Source organism: Molossus molossus, unplaced genomic scaffold, assembly GCF_014108415.1.
Source record: "Molossus molossus isolate mMolMol1 unplaced genomic scaffold, mMolMol1.p scaffold_m16_p_10, whole genome shotgun sequence".
Classification (NCBI taxonomy): domain Eukaryota; kingdom Metazoa; phylum Chordata; class Mammalia; order Chiroptera; family Molossidae; genus Molossus; species Molossus molossus.
In genome coordinates this window covers 10,295,724-10,312,204 of record NW_023425345.1, presented here as the reverse complement: position 1 = coordinate 10,312,204, position 16,481 = coordinate 10,295,724, and the positions used below count along the sequence as shown (strand labels likewise).

The following is a 16,481-nucleotide window of genomic DNA, read 5'->3' as shown; positions in this document are numbered from 1 at the left end:
ACTTACTAAATATTTGATAAACAAATGAAAGAGTGACACCACACACCCTAGTTCTTTGCACTGCTAATGGAATGCAGAAACTTGGATTAAGATGTTTCATAATTTACCATCTTGTTTAATGTGGAATCACATTTTTATGGTAATTACCAAACTACTTGAGACATTTTCAGCCTCAGTCAACATTAACTGATGTCTCTTCAAATTATTTTCTATCTGGATTTATCTATAAGAAACTGCTCAAAATGCCTAGTTGTTGCATGGTTAATGAAGACAGCACAGGCTGCTCCTGAGTGACGATTTAATTGAATAGAGTAAGCTCGCTGCTGATCATCAGCCAAGGTCTTCTGACTTGCTTATTTCTTAGCAAGTGGCACATAATAATAGCTGGTATTTATTTAGTGTCTAATATGTGCCAGGTACTGTTCTAAGAACTTTCCTGATATTGTCTCATTTAATCTTCATAGCAACCCTTTGGTATAGGTCTATCCCCATTGTACAGAAGAAGAAACTAAAGCTCATTGATGTCAAGTATTTGTGTAGGGCATATTGTTCATGAGTGGTCAGATGGCCTGACTCCAGAGCCATGTTTTGTTATTGTTGTTGTTTTGAGGTAGGCAAAGCAAGTTTTATTGTGCTCTTCACTTTGCCTTCTTATTTAGGGGTAATATTTACATAATATGAAATTTGCCATTTTAAGAATCACATATGGGTGAAATTATATAATATACAATATTTGTCCTTTTGTGACTAGCTAATTTCACTTAGAATAATGTCTTTAAGATTCACCCATGTTGTAGCATGTGTCAAAATGTCCTTCCTTCTTAAGGCTGAATGACATTCCATTGTATGTATATACCACATTTTGTTTATTTGTTCTTCTGTCAATGGACACTTAGGTTGTGTACACCTTTTGGCTGTTGTGAATAATGCTGCTGCTGAAATGGGTGGACAAAGCTCTGTTCAAGCCCTTGCTTTCAATTCTTTGGGGTATGTACCCAGAGGCAGAATTGCTGATTGTGTGGTAGTTCTGTGTATAATTTTTTGAGGAACCGCAATACCGTTGACATACTCTCTCACCTTTTTCAAGTCTTTACTCAATACCATCATCTTAGTGAAGCCTGTTCTGTACCCTGATTAAAAACTGCAGCACTCCTACTGTCACCCCTCCACCTTGTACCTCCTTACATTGCTCTTTTGTTCATAGCACTTCTAACACACCATATGACTGACTTATTAAGTGTGGTTTCCCCAGTGGAAGATAAGCTCCAGGAGAGAAGAGATTGGGGGGGGGGGCACTGTCTTGTTCATTGATATGTCCCCAGAATAGTGCCTCACACACGATAGGCACTCAGTAAATTTTTGTTGAATAAATTAATTGTTTGAGTTGTTAAATAAATGTTTTCAGTCATTCAGCCTCTCTCCGCATTGGGATACCAAATCCTGCCCTCATCAAGCTCAACTTGTAGTTAGAGAGTGGAAGCCAGGGAATGGAATCAAGAAAATCAGGGTGTGGTGAAGTTCTCCTCTGCTTTTGTTGTTTTGTGGGGAACAAGTATTCAGGGGAGTTTTTTCCTAGAAAGACATGTCTAGCTTCATTTGTAGACGATGTCTCCTTTCCCAGTCCACCTGTCAGGGCTCACAAATGCCTTTTCCTAAAACCCTGATTTCTTTCCTAGAAGTTGCAAATTGTAAGCCCATAGGTTAGATTTAGCCCACAAGTAGGGAAGTCTGCTTGACTTCCCACATGTTGCATTGGTTATTTGGGTTTTGTGTTTTTATTTTTTCATTTTACATAATACTGCTTAAAATAATTACTTGCCAGCATTTAAAATTAAGATATATCATGTGAAAATTTAGATTTTCAGTTCATTTTTAAAAAGTGGAAGTCCTGATAACATTCTCACATGGCAACCTACTAATGGGGTTGAGTTACAATATGGTCTCCTTCATACCAGGCATAAGCTCCCTTGGTTTGACAGCATACCCTTTTTGTTCATCTTACCTGCCTAGCTCTGTAGGGATTGGACTTTATAGCCCCTTCTTCAGCCAGAATGCTTTGAGTAAAATTTAATCCACACTTTTTAGAGATTGAAGTCAACTTTCATATAGCTCAGGAAACTTTTAATGGCTCTTTTTTGTTAAGTGACCTGGTGCTGTTCCCTATACTTTGTTGATGGCCAAAGGTAACAATTTTAAGAAAGAGCAAACATCTTGAAATGTATTTCAGCTTTTATGTATATGTACATTTGCTCATACCTTTTTAGTATGTTTTAATCATTTCATCTAGGCCCATAGCTGTTGTCAGCTCATATAGTGGCCTAATATAATATAAAATTCTCAATGAAATTGCATAGATAAGAGTTTAAATACGTCTTGTCACCTAACTGGAAGACAAACATAATCATAGGATTAGAATGCTGGAAAGAGGAGGGAAGGGAACAGAAACAAGATGGGGGGAATCATGATAAATGAAGCCTTCACTCACGAGACAAAATGAGCTTATACAGTTAATAACATCTACTACTTTCCCTATACTTTGTTCTAAGACCTGATTTCTTTGGTCTATAAATTACCCAATAAAATACCCACCACAATTAATGTACTTAAAGCATCTTAAGACTCAGCATCTTGGAACAAAATAACTTTGTCCAGAATTTCATAGGTTCAAGATTCTGAAACCTGGCAAGTTAAGTCTCATACTTTACTGTTTGAGGTTATAAAGGTGGCAAGTGTTTGTTCAGCCAAAAAGAACTTATTTTATGGAAACTCACATCATGTTGTGGTGACTATTATATGTTTTCTCTTCTTCTTTGGGTAAAGAAACTACATGTGACTGGTTTGAAGTGGGGAGCAAGAGAGGAGACAGTGTCCCAGTCTGCTTCGTGCCCCCAACACATCAGATTTTCCCCTTGAGAGAGTTCAGGCCCCCAACCTGTGGTTTCTGTAGTATTGTTTACATTGTTCTGAGTATTGGGGTAGGGGAAGGGGTTGTTTTTGTAAAGTTAAAAATGAAACCTGTATCCTTGGAGTGACTTTGGGGGATTGGAATGTTTTACTCCATAAATGAAGGATGGTAAATTCCTACTCCATAAAAATGGATTTCTGGCTACTGCTTTTATGTTCAATGAGCAAAGGATTTTGTGAATTTAGTACCTAATTTCAGAGCCAGCCATTAAATCCTTTTGGTAGCAGAGGACTTGACGTCAGCTTATGGAAAACGGACATCATTTCCATTAAACCCTTAAAAGAACCAAGAAAAGAATCAAATGTGTCCTGACCCAGGAATACATGTCCTGACCTTTGTGTGCTATGGTGTTGACAATACCACAGAGCTTACCAGTGTATCCTCCTGACACATTTTCCCCCTGAGGCACATGGTGGCTTATATAATATCATCATAATCTAAAATAGCCTGTGGGTCTGATTTTTAAAATCACCCTTCTATAGACCTTTAGGAAAGAAGCTTTCACTCAAAAGACAAAATGAGCATATGTGGTTAATACATCTACCTTCCCTTGTACTTTGTTCTAAGACCTGATTTCTTTTGTCTTTTTGAGAAGTGGTATGTGTCTATAATAAGTACTTTTACTTATTATTTATAAGACTAGTTGTTTTTCTAATTTAGCAGGCAGCAGTAGAGAAACCACCAAAAGTATGTCTCGTTTTTACATGCCTGAGCAAATAATAGATGGGTGGTGGAATTACATTTTCAGTGTGGAATCTGGATATATCTTAAGAACTCTGTAGTTCTCAGAAGACTTGTCTGGGTCCTCTTTGTTCTTGACGTTTGGGAAGTATGATGACCCCATTCAGTGTTTTTGTTAATGGCCACTAACTAGAGGCCTTTTTCTCTTCTTTTATGAGCACCTGAAAAAAAAGGAGAGAAAATAGTGGCACACAGTGAGTGTCTGAAGTAGATACTCTCGCTCAGTGGTTCTTAACTAATTATGTATCTGGAAAACTAAAAATGTGCGTGTGTGTGTGTATGTATATATACACACACACACATACATACACACAGATTTAGTTGGCCTCATGTGAGGCCCACACCTTTTCTCTAGTTACCCAAGTGATTCTGAGGTACATCCAAGGTTAAAAACCACTGACAAGCCTATGGGTTTCACACTGTTTACCCTGAGCACCAGAGTTCCTGAAAGTGCTTTAGGGGCTTCCTAGTGAGTGCAGACAAATAGAAGGGTTCTTGGCCATCCCTATCTCTTTTGCCTGAGCAGCTCCAACTTTTGTCTGTTTTATATATCAGCCCTGCACACAGGATTTCATTTGTTAACTAAGAAGTGGAGGATGGTTTTCACTGCTTTGAAGGAAAAAAATGTTTTTTAGTTCAGCCAGTGTGCTCAGTGGATTGAGCATCATCCCATGGACTGAGAGGTCCCGGTTCAATTCCCAGTCAGGGCACATGCCTGGGTTGTGGACTCAATCCCCAGTAGGGGGCGTGCAGGAGGTAGCCGATCGATGTTTCTCTCTTACATCAGTGTTTCTCTCTCTCTTTCCCTTCCTCTCTCTCTAAAAATATATATATATTTTTTTGAGAAAAGAAAGAATTATTTTCACCCATGGCTCTAGACATAGGTCTTATGCAAGAATGGCAAAACAAATGCTTTAGATCCAGTGTTTGAGGATGGTGAGCACTGCATCCTTTCACAAGAATCTGAATGTCGTGTAGCCTCTGAGGAATTCAGCAAAAGAAAAGGAAATCTTCTAGTAATAGATGATAGTACCTAGTGGCCTAGCCCTTACTGCAAATGAGAAAAGCCCAGGTCAGTAAAGAAAGTAAACTTCCCCAAGTAAAAGTCTAAAACTCACCACCAGAGGACCTAAGTGATCACAATGTCTTTGTTTTGGCCCACATGATTTTTTTTTTTTTTTCTGTTTAGACTAGCATTCTAGTCTCCAGTTTACTCCAGTTCCAACACTCCACATGGTTTATACTCGACCAGTTCACTCATTTGCTTATCCTGAAGGCCTGGCCCTTGAACACATTTGTGTTTGTAGACCCTGCAGAGCAACTTACTAGCAACTTGCTGTTTGCAGGGATATTTTATTTGATCATTAAAAACAAACTATCTGTACTTGGCTGGTACAAAATGCTATAATTGCTTGTCTTTTTCTCCAGAAACATGTTTAACTTATAGATATTTGGCAGCCATTGGAAGAATTGTCTTTTATTTCACTTTCTAAAAAAAATAGTGTGGTTTTATCTAAGAGGATAGCTTGTTTGGTATTAGAACTTCATACAAAGTTTATGGAACATATTCATTTTAAGTATTTTATTAAATCTATTTCCAGAAAGCCAGATGGTGCACCTGTCTCTTGGTAGGCTAGATTTCATTCCTTTTTTATCTAGGTCAGATCAAATCTAATTAAAATTGTTCTTCTACTTTATCTTTTATTATTTAAACACTCATTGCCTTCTGTGGTCTCACTAATGGACTAATTTCCTGAGATTATAAATTGGCATGCTTTCATTTTCAGATTCCAGCATCTCAGTCATCATGTTTCCAATTTTTTTTATATATTTGTTTTATGCTGTATCACATAATGAATTTCTACCCCTCTGAAATCATTTGTCCCTTATAATTAATGAATAAGGTGTGCATCCAAGGATATTTACCCCAACTGCACCAATATTTTTAAAAAGCAGCCATGCCTTTTAAACAAAAGGCAAAAACAGTAGTTAATAACCATTTCCCCAAGCAAATCACTAGGAAAGTAAATTTTTAAAAATTCCTATAGTAGTTCTATACCATAAAATTGCTATTATTGCCAATTTTTTGGCAATTATACTCTTTTTTATTATAACTTACAACTTGGACCAGCAAAGTATAGAAAGAGCATAATTTTAAAACATACAGCATAACTTTTTTTTCTTTTTGTAGCATTAATCTTATCACTGGTCATTTAGAGGAACCAATGCCAAACCTTATAGATGAAATGACAGAAGAACAAAAAGAATATGAAGCCATGAAACTTGTCAACATGCTTGATAAACTTTCCAGGTATTGTATTCCCATCCATTTTTTGCTTGGTTTCTACAAATGTTCTATTTCTTTGTCTCTCTTGCTGAGAGTTACCATGGAACAGCAGCTCTGGATATCCATGCTGGCTGGCACAGGGTGGCCCCGGCAGCAGCAGGTAACTCTCAGCTCCCGTGGCTTCCTACCTGTGCGGCTCTGGATGTGCACTCTGAAATATGCAGACTCTCAAAGCTGGGACAACAGCTGCTAGGTCACTGTGACCTTTAACCAACTAACCTCCCTGTCTTCAAAAAGATGCTGAGTTAGGTTCAGTGATTTTGCTGCTGCTTGTATTTTTTTGTTTTAGTCTGTTTTGGTTTTTGTTTCAAATCATGATGCTTTTTTTTTTTTTTTCTTCTTGATGTGCAAGTTTGAAATTCTATCTTTTTGGGTTGCTGCTGAAACCAAGAATTCTCAATTGTTATGCGCCAACAGGAAAAAGTGAAAAGGAATAGCGCAAATGAAATTTTCTGAAAGCAGGCGCTTATATTAATTAGGGATTCTAAAAACAATCTCCCCTCTTGCTTCACACCTCCTTCCTCTCTAAAAATAGTCAGTTTTGGAAATAATTAAATCAAATATATACTAATCAGCAACTAGTCATCTTGGAGGAGTTATTAGAAAATATTAATTCCTTTCACACTTGTCTGAATTGCTCTATTTTCCAGTCATACATTGAGTCATTGTCTCCTTTAAGCCATCTTGAGTGAGTGCTTCTGTGTGTTGGTGGCAGCTGTCACTTACAGGTGAATTTCTTCTGTTTATCTCCTTTTTTACAACTATGTAAAGGATAGTATACCTCAGTCAAGAGAAGTAGCAACTGGAATAGGAACCAACCATTAAAGGGAAAAGTATAACAAAGAAACAAGCAGAGGCTAAGAGCACAACAGGAGGCTTGGAGTAGAAATGTTTGAAACATGGGGAGTGTTACAAGTATGAATGGGTATTGAGACACTCCACAGAATCTGAGCTTCTTTCTGATGGTGATGGTAATGTGGTATAAGTTATTTAGAAGTGAGTAGTTTCATAATCTACAAAGCTAGCATGACTAGAACTTAGTTACTTCCAGATAGTCTTTTTAAACTTTCATCCTTTCCCAAGGTTAGAATTTATAGCCAACTAACAATGCTCACAATCTTCAAAAGACATTGTCATCTATTTGCAGATGACATTCTCCATACGTTTGATAAAACATACATGTTCCATCCCTGAAGGAATCACAAAGATACAATACTGATATGGTAAACCTATAGGAGGCAGAATAACAAGTTTAGAATGAATATATAAAAGTCAATTTGTGTTTAACTGTTTCCAAAAGAACCTGATGAAACACAGTGGTATAACAGTTAGGACAAGAACCAATAGAGTCCCTCTGGTAGGAGGAAGTGTTAACAGAACCTGAGTGGAGCATATTAGTGTATTAGGGCAGCAAACCAGTCAATTATATAATTATCATTTCCGTAAATTATTTCAATAACATGAGTTCTTAAAAGATAACACAGATGTTAGTCAACTGGCCCATATATCCAGGATGCGTAAACTCCAAGCTAGGAAAGTGGGAGATGGGGGATAGAGCTACATAAGATAAAACAGTATAATTCAGATACTTGACTTACTGAAAGAGGCAAAACCATTTCATAAGGCATCCCTATAACAGAAACAGAAAACAGTGCCATGTCCTTCTCCCTGTAATCTCAAGGATATCCACATACTCTAGAAGCTGCCAACGAATAAATAAACGTCAAGTCTGACGTACGAAACTTCCACTTTTAAACCATGCCTCAAAGAAAATACTACTCACCCAGAACACCTAGCTGATATTTGAAGGTGGCACTGATGTTGTATTTATAAAGCAGAGCAAATATATCTTGTGTTGGCTTTGATGGTTTCGATTTTACTATTAAGGTTGAAGCTAAAAACAACTTTGAGAGTAGTCCCACATCACAGACTTTATGCATGGCGTGTGCTGGGTTTTTTACAGTTTGCTTTTATGTGCTTTCTAACATTTGTTCTCACTAATAACAGTCGATGACAAAGCTGTATGGCGGTCAGCAGAGGGCATTCCAAGCAGGAATGCAAAGAATGAAGCCATTCTTTATGCATCTTACATGTTTGTCTTAAGTTTCTTCTCTCTTTTCACTGTTGTTGGTTTTGTTTTTGTTGTTGTTGTTGTTGTTTTGAGGTAAACAAGAAGCCATAAAGCCAAAGTAGATGAATGCAATACAATTCAGGGTACATTTATTAAGCAGTTACTCTGTGCAAGACACTGTGCTGGAAGATGAGAGAGATTGGTGAACATGACAATCTCGGCCTTTGGAAAACTCACATTCTAGTGAAGGAAATGACTTTATTCTAGAATACAAGGTAGAAAAAAATAATGACAAAATAAGGTCTGTGTTGAACTGTAAGCACCCAGGAAAAGGAGCAGTTCATTCTGTCTGATGGATCAGGGACTGTTTCACAGGGAAGGTAGCATTCGTGCTGATCCTGGAAGTGTAAGGGGTGTTTGATAGACAAATGGAGAAGTGACCGTGCATTCCAAGTGCAGGGAAACTCACTCTTGTTAATAAATCTTTGGTATTCACATACTACTACTTTCTTCCAAAGAGCTCAAGTTGTTTTATCGTTATCTGATCACTATAATACATTATCAGATTTATCACTGGGGGAAGCAAGGCCCAAAGGATTGCCCCAAACATTTCCAAACTAATGTCTGGTTATAATCCATTTTCTTTAACAGTGTACAAAATACTTCACATACATTCTCTTTCTAGCTTTATAATAAAGTGAGAATAGGAACTTCATTTTCCAGAACTCAAGCCTTTTGCTCTGTCTCCTGTGCTGTGTCTGTCTGTGAGAGTCAGTGTTGCCAGAACACTTCCTGATCATCCTCTTCAGCATTGTGCTGCTGGTTAGTTCCCTAAGGATGTTCTGCATCCCACCAAGTCTTTATTGCACTAAAAGTGTACTGTAGCTTTGTCTGATTAACTTTCCTTCTCAAAAATGAAATCATTTTCTCCTGGGCCTGAATTGAAGGGCATGTGAGTAAAGGTTAGGGTTGGAGGTGATGTGGCCAATGAATGGACACTAGACACTTCCTTTTTTCCATCCATAGGGGAGCAGATGTGAAGGACCTGCACCAGGATGGTGGTTAGCAACAGTGGCCCGTGCCAAAGCACTTACCAAAGTGATGACTAAGGTTGGTCATGCCAAATACTGTTACTGAGCCTGGTGTAGGGTATAGGTGATATTCACTACCAAAACTGTAAATCCACCAATACAAAAATTAAAAGGACATTTCCATTTTGCCTCCATGATGGACATAGCCACTGCCTCAGTCTTACCAGCTTTATCTCACCTAGATCTCCAAGGACACTGGAGAGATCAGTGCTCAGACTTTTTTTTCCATCTAATACCAACTGACTTAGTAGTGTTCCAAGTGGTTTGGATGTTTATTTTTAAGTATAAGGATTCTATTTGTGACAGATGTGGATAAAGGGATTGGAGTGGACCTGGAGGTCTTAAGAGTTTGAAAATAATCTGAGCCCTATTAATCCCATCAGGTGAAGCTAGTACAGTGCCTTGTACCCTGTGGTTTTCCCAGTGTGTGAGAAAATAACACAGCTGATCCCCAAATCTGAAGGTCCGTTTTCTGCTCTGTAAATGAGCCTATATGGTGTAAGACTTTAAAATATACTTTTGGTCATTCCATTTCTTGGCCAAATGTTATGAAATTGAGGGCTAGAAAAGAATTCCATAAAGGTTCTTTGGCCCATGACTGACTAATTTAAATAACAGTGTATATAATTCCTTTGATATAGAAAGATAATTATAATATTTATCAAACATAAGCATTAAGGCTAGAGGCATGAGATTATAGAAAGCTTCATTTGACATTTTTAATGTGAGAGCAGAGATGGAAAAGGGGATGAAATTTGTCTGCCTCTCTATCTCCTCTTTCTCTGAATTGGGAGAAAAAAATAAGCCTCTGCAATTTAAGCGGGAGACTAGAATGGGGATTGTGTGTGGTTAAGCAAGTCCAGTGTGGCTAATACAATTGCATTCACCTTAGCTACAGCACACAACTCGTATGTAATAATGCAGCCTCCTCCAGAAACGAGGAGAGAGGGTTGATTGGCTTAAGCTTAAACTAACCAAGGGAAATAATATTTCAAGTTTGTTTTGACTTTTCTAATCCCCTTTAGTTCCTTAGTTGGAACCAGGACTGATTAATCTTATACTCCACCCTTACCTATCACTGTTTAACAAGGTACATTGCCTTTTTGCTATATATGCTATCAAAATCCTCTCAATTTTATATTTATATAAATAAATAAGTTATAATTGTTTTCCCATTTCTTCTCTTATCACTCCTTACCTAATAATTTATTCATTTATTCATTTATTTATTGCCAGTCATTGTGTAGTATTTGGGACATGGCTTTCTCAATAAATGCAGGTAAATATGGAATAGTTTCTTTTAATCCATAGATTATCTTTAAACTTAGCTAAAGCTGGGACAGATGATTTTTGACTGAAAAGCAAAAAATACGTAATTTTTTCCTTACATATAAGTTAGTTACTTTACTCAGCTTACAAAATAACAACTGTGATTACACCCACCTTTTTGATGAGTGAGTCAAGGGAGTGCTTTTCAGGTACATTTCAGAAGTGTGGTCCAATTTTTAAAGCATAGTGAGATCTATTATAGGAACTAAAATATAAAGATCGGAAAATCCTTTAGATCTCCTCTGTCCAACATGGTAACCACCAGCCATATATGACTGTTGAGCACTTGAACTGCAGTTAGTCTAAATTGTTAAATACTCAGGCTTTCAAAGACTCAGTACAAGAAGAGAATGTAAAGTTTGATATAGATTTTATATTGAAATAATATTTTTGACATACTGAGTTAAACAAAATATACCAAAAGCAATTTACCTATCTCTTCTTACGTTTTCAGTGTGGCTACTAGAACATTCAAGATTACATATATGGATTACATTATGTTTTTATTAGTGCTGTTTCATGTCATTAACATATACTGTAAGATTGCTTGGAAGGTCAATTAAAGGAACTTGAATCCAGTTAAATTAATGTACCTTTAAAGTGGCAGGTGAGAATTAATTTGAGAAACTTGATATTGTGTATTATTAGGTTACAGAGGGCCCTTCCTTTGGCTAGACAACTCTTAAGGAGGATGCCATGCTGCCTATTGGTAATCATTGTCCTTTGACCTGATAGGAATGACTACTTTGAGCTCTTGGTTGAAGTTTAAATGGCTTCTTCTGTCTATTAGAGAAACATCAAATAAGAATAACCTCCATGGCTATTTGCTCTCTTAGTTATCCTCCATGTTTAACTTTTAAGTCTTTCTACTTGGGAAGAACAAGGAAGAATTTCATTTTCTACTGCTTCATTCAACAGTGTCAGCTGGTATGCTGACCTCTTACTAATATTTATTTTGCTAATTTGGACAACAGGATAGAAAAATTCTGTAAAGAAATTACCAAGAAATAATAAGGAAAAAAACCTGAATTTTATTCTTCTAGCAGTATACCTAACCTCATTTTCTGTATTTTAACCATGCTGTTCAATGTAAGGTAGGGAGCAAATTTTTAGAAGTTTTGCATGTGATCTAACAGAATTGAGAACAATAATAAAAGACTAATATTTATGTAGTGCTTTAAAGTTTTAAAAAAGTGCTTCCATATATATTATCTCCATTGATCATTAAAACAGCTTTGTGACTTAGATAGGAAAAGAAGTATTTTACTGAAGAGTAAATGGGACTAATGATTCCATGACTGACCCAGATCAGGCATCTAGTTAATGACATAGATGGGACCTTCATAATTTAGGACTCAGCTCTCAGTCTTCAGACTCCAGATCGTATGTTATCTTGGAAATTACCAACACCTCTTAAAAATTTGTCAGTCTGATTATTTTAATAGACATTCAAAGTTTTAAACAAGTGCAAAGCATAAAGACAGATAGTAAGGATATTTCCCTGAAAAGAGAATTAAGATTTGTAGGACATATATTCCTGCTTTTTCATTCCATAATTGTTTTGGGCTCTTTTCAAATATCAGGTCAGGAGCTAAGTAAATAGCCTATGTTTAAAAAACAAAACAAAAAAAGCCAGCTTTATATAGAGGAAACCAGTAAAATCGCTATGATTCTATGCTAATATAAGGTCTCTTTTTTTAATGTAAGGTCTCAGTTTTGGAAAAAGAATGTTTATAGGACCTCTAACAAATTCTTATATTTAAGAAAACTTAACCTTAAAAAGGCTTCTCTTTGCAACTGTAGGCAACTCCCAACTGCCTTGACAAAACGGAAGAACTTGGTGTAGACAATATGCCATATCCATTTGTCTTGGGAATGATGTTTTTATGCTACATGTTTAACCTTCCCAATTGTACCCAGTCCCAAAGCATGATAGTGAGGCCTGAGGGAAGGTCCTCAGAATCATTTTTGAAACATGTAGCCTGCACACCTAGAATTTGCTGTGGAAAAGCTACCATGTACCTCCTACCTACTGGGTTGGTGGCTTAGTGAAAAATCAGTTTAACCAGTCAGCACCAGGAAACCATTAGACAAAAGATAAAATGAAAGATGAAGCATCAAGGTCCAAATGACACTTTCACAATATGTAACAGAAGAACATGTTAACCAAGGCCAAAGGTTATAATGTTATTTCTGTGAAAAAAAAAAAAAGGGTTCAAATCGCTTGTAAGAATATCACAAGTTATTGGGAAATCCATTGTATTTCAGTGAATTATGGACTATTCTAGTGATGCTGAAATCTTGAAATAAGATGCGCTCTCAGACTTGGAATCGTAGCAGAGATTAGAGCTGCTTTCTCCAGGCTATCAGAGGCTCCATTCTTGCAGGCATTTTTGGAAAACCTCTGTGTTAATTAAAAGGCTTTATTTATATACTAGTTTCTTATTCTATCTTTCAAATGTGAAAAGGAATTAAATATGAAATGGCTAATTTAAAATGTCAGGGTTCTTTTTTCCAAGCCAACCTTGCATTAAGAGCAGGAATCCCTGTGCCAAAGAAATGGTTCCCAATTATCCCATCCTGGGTTTTGTTATACATTGTACAAAAGTCAACAAAACAAGTATGTAACAGAACCTGCCTAAATAACAGCCACCCTCATTATAAACAAGAATTAATCAGGGGGTGATTGAAGGAAGCAATGCCTCATAGCTTCCCCCCTTTTCTTCCTTTCTAATCATAGAACAAAATATGTTACATAAAAGGATCGGAACTATTATGCAGTACTCAATTAGAGGGAGGTGAATAGGTCTCTAACATGCTGTTTTATCAAAAGAGCAGACCGGTGTTTGCATGACTGTTGTTTCATTACAGACCCTGTCATTAATTCCATGTGTCAATACTGCCCTGTAGTACACAGAGCAGACAAGAAAGAAGAGCCCTTGAAAACAAGGGAATGATTTTTGAGTCGTTATCAAGCTAAGTGGCAAGCGGGAAGCTGAAACTCGTATAGGTAAATTCGAAGGGACTCTTGGGAGATCTGCAAGTGGGAAACAAGAATGCATTTTACCAACTGCTTAATTATGTCCTGTTTTTCAACAAGTACACTTGAACTGAATGCTTTGTTTGTATTGCACAAAAACATGTGCTGTGGGCAAGAGTATTCTCTTGCTTTCAGGTCAAGTAAGGTGTTTTATACACATACACATCTGGCCTCTCTATAATGTGCAATTGGGTATGTTAATATCTGAACCCCAATATTGCACTGTCATTTCTGGGGGAAGGAGTTACATAGGAACCATAAGCCCTAAAAAGTGGAACCTTCTCTAAGGTTCTGAGAAGTTCTGTAAGCCCAGGCATTCCAGAAGACCACAAGGAAGCGAGCAGAGGCTCAGGAAAATGTTAAAATATATCTGGAAAAAAAGAGACATACCAGAAAATTTTAAATATGCTATGAATCCCATAATCTCCCACCCCTAAATCTTTAAGAAAGTGTTTTTTGGTTTCAATGAGCAGTCCCAAGGGTGTTAGGCTGGGGCAAAATAGGGTTTCCTTTCTTGGACGTGCTTTATCTGTATCCTCATGCCTGGCCAAACCCTTATAGATTATGGTTCCTTATCGTTTAGTAAGATCAAATTTCTAAATGATGTTTCGTTCCAGTTGAACATTCTTGGAGGCTTATCTCTTCCCTGGCCAGATGCCTGATCAGATGAGAAGCCCGCCATGATACTGTCACAGTGCCTAGAATGGGCTCTTTATCCAGTAGACATCACTGTACTTTTTGATGATAACGAGGGCAGTCTTAACTTATGTTAAGGCCTGTGTATAGCATTGAAGGTAAGTATGAAGGAGTTGTTGCTATATGAATATCTTAATCCTGATGCACATTTCAGTATACAGTATCTCTGTTTAACCATAATGTACATATATCTGACATCTTTAGATGGGACCTTCATAATTTAGGACCAGTAACTCTTCATGAAATGGCCTATTTATTGAGGGCCATGATTGAATTTAGATCCTTCCTTGTAACCCTTGCCATTACTTTGATTTACTTTTGTAATCATTCGAATCATCTGCTGATAGTTTTGCAGAATGATTTCCATTCTTGAAGTATGTCAGTGACAATTAGGTAGGATGCTGTATTTGACTCTTAGGCTTAGAATATAATATATTGATTAAAAACAAAGGCTTAGCCATGTTGAATTTTAGTGTCTTAAAACCTAGCAGTTTTTTAAATAGTTCAAAATTATTTAGTAACCTAATATTTTGACTCAGAATAGAATCTTGGGGATCATCTTGTCCAACTCCTTTATTTTATAGATGGGGAGACTCAAGCCTAGAGAAGGCAATGACTTGCCCAAGGACACCCAACAAGTTAGTGGAAGACCTGAGATTAGAATCTAGACCTCCTGAAGCTCCATATGTAAGAAGCTGAATGTACATCATTCAGTGGTTGGGAGTTTCAGGCTGGACGGTGCGTAGGGGGCTTGACTTCTGCTGGACATCATGATGTCTCATCAGGGAAATAATTAACTACAATTAAAATAATATGAGAATAATTTCTGACCAATTCTCCATTCTCCATTTATGCGATGACCCATGTATTATATTCTTTCAGTAAACATTTACTGAGCACCTACTGTGTGCTCCATCCTATACTGGATATACAAATTATAGCCAGGGAAGACATGGACTCTGCCCTCAAGTTGCTCACAGTCTAGTAGAGAACGAGAAATCCCTGGAAAGAATTTTCTGTAGAATGCTAATAATACCTTTTCTAACTCGGTGGATCTTGATGATGAAAGTGGATCTTCTACCCAGAGATCTAGCTTTTCTACTGGTCATGGTTTATTTATTAGGAGGCCCATAGAACAGCATACCTCTCCTTCCTGTGTAAGTATAAGATGATATCAACTGCAACTAAATTTAGTTATAAACACTTATTGAGGATCTGCGTCTGCAAGGCACTGTGCTAGACACATAGGGATATGAAAATTAAAGCGTACAACATTTCTTAATATGTTAGTGATGCTGTTTCATAGCTTTCAAACATTGTAATGAGAATTATTATAATTTTTTTTTAGAGAGAGAGTGGAAGGGATGAGGAGAAAGACACACCAATCGGTTGCCTCCTGCACATGCCCCACTGGGGCCAGGGATCGGACGCGTGACCCTTCAGTCTGCGGGCCAGTACTCTAACCATTGAACCACACTGGCCAAGGAGAGAATTATTTTTAATAAAAAATATTCTTAAATGTAGGGCCTTTGACATAGAAGACAAAAATACCTCTGTACTATAATCCAGACTTGTCAGCCTAGGATTTAAAAGTCTCCTTTGAGATTCTCTGTCGTACCCCATATCTGTTTTGAGCTTCTTTTTTTCTTTTACCGCAGTCAAGCCAGCCTGTTTGCCAATCCCTGCACACAACTAACTCTTGCTTCTGTGCCTTTGCTTGACTAATTCTTCTGTTTCTGGGATGCCTTTCTCCCCATGAATCCATATTCATCATTGCCATTACAGTCTGGCCCTGAGTCCATCACCTGCAAGGACCCTGTGATCAGCCTCCCGTCTCCTGTGTCCTTCCCACGTGTACATATGATTGGTGGAGCAACATTTCTGTGGTATTCATTAATGCCTCCCATTCTCTGTCCACATCTTGCTGATCGAGAATCAACAGAGCTGATGAAATGAAACAGTCTAGTATAACCAGGTTATTTATCAGACCTCTTAGGAGTGAGTCTCTGTATCAAAGATGTCATTTGGCTGTGGGCTGTTAGTTGTATGATAGAGAGGAATAATGTCAGATATGTTAAGGTGGAGGTTTGAAAAGTAAGCCTGGGGTCTATAAGAAAAAGTCACATGTCTGTAAATGAACCTCACTCTTTCTGCTCCCAACAGGACAGGAAATCTCCTTTGAACAAACTTCAGTTGCAGTA

At 37.4% G+C, this 16,481-nt stretch overlaps 1 protein-coding gene across 4 annotated transcripts in view; it reads left to right on the top strand.

Moving 5' to 3' along the window:
- Positions 1 to 16,481, top strand: part of RIC8B (RIC8 guanine nucleotide exchange factor B) — a 115,758-nt gene that overhangs the window by 94,598 nt on the left and 4,679 nt on the right. The window contains exons 9-12 of one of the 4 annotated variants that reach the window (XR_004958326.1): positions 5,898 to 6,017; positions 9,151 to 9,234; positions 13,416 to 13,554; positions 14,202 to 14,378. Coding sequence is in view for 2 of the 4 variants with exons in the window: in XM_036252000.1 (XP_036107893.1) it covers positions 5,898 to 6,017; positions 9,151 to 9,190 (160 nt within the window). In the remaining 2 variants the exon portion in view is untranslated. Of the gene's footprint in view, positions 1 to 5,897; positions 6,018 to 9,150; positions 9,429 to 13,415; positions 13,555 to 14,201; positions 14,379 to 16,481 lie in introns of those variants that run through there. The other 3 variants (XR_004958327.1, XM_036252000.1, XM_036251999.1) reach the window with 3 other exon arrangements.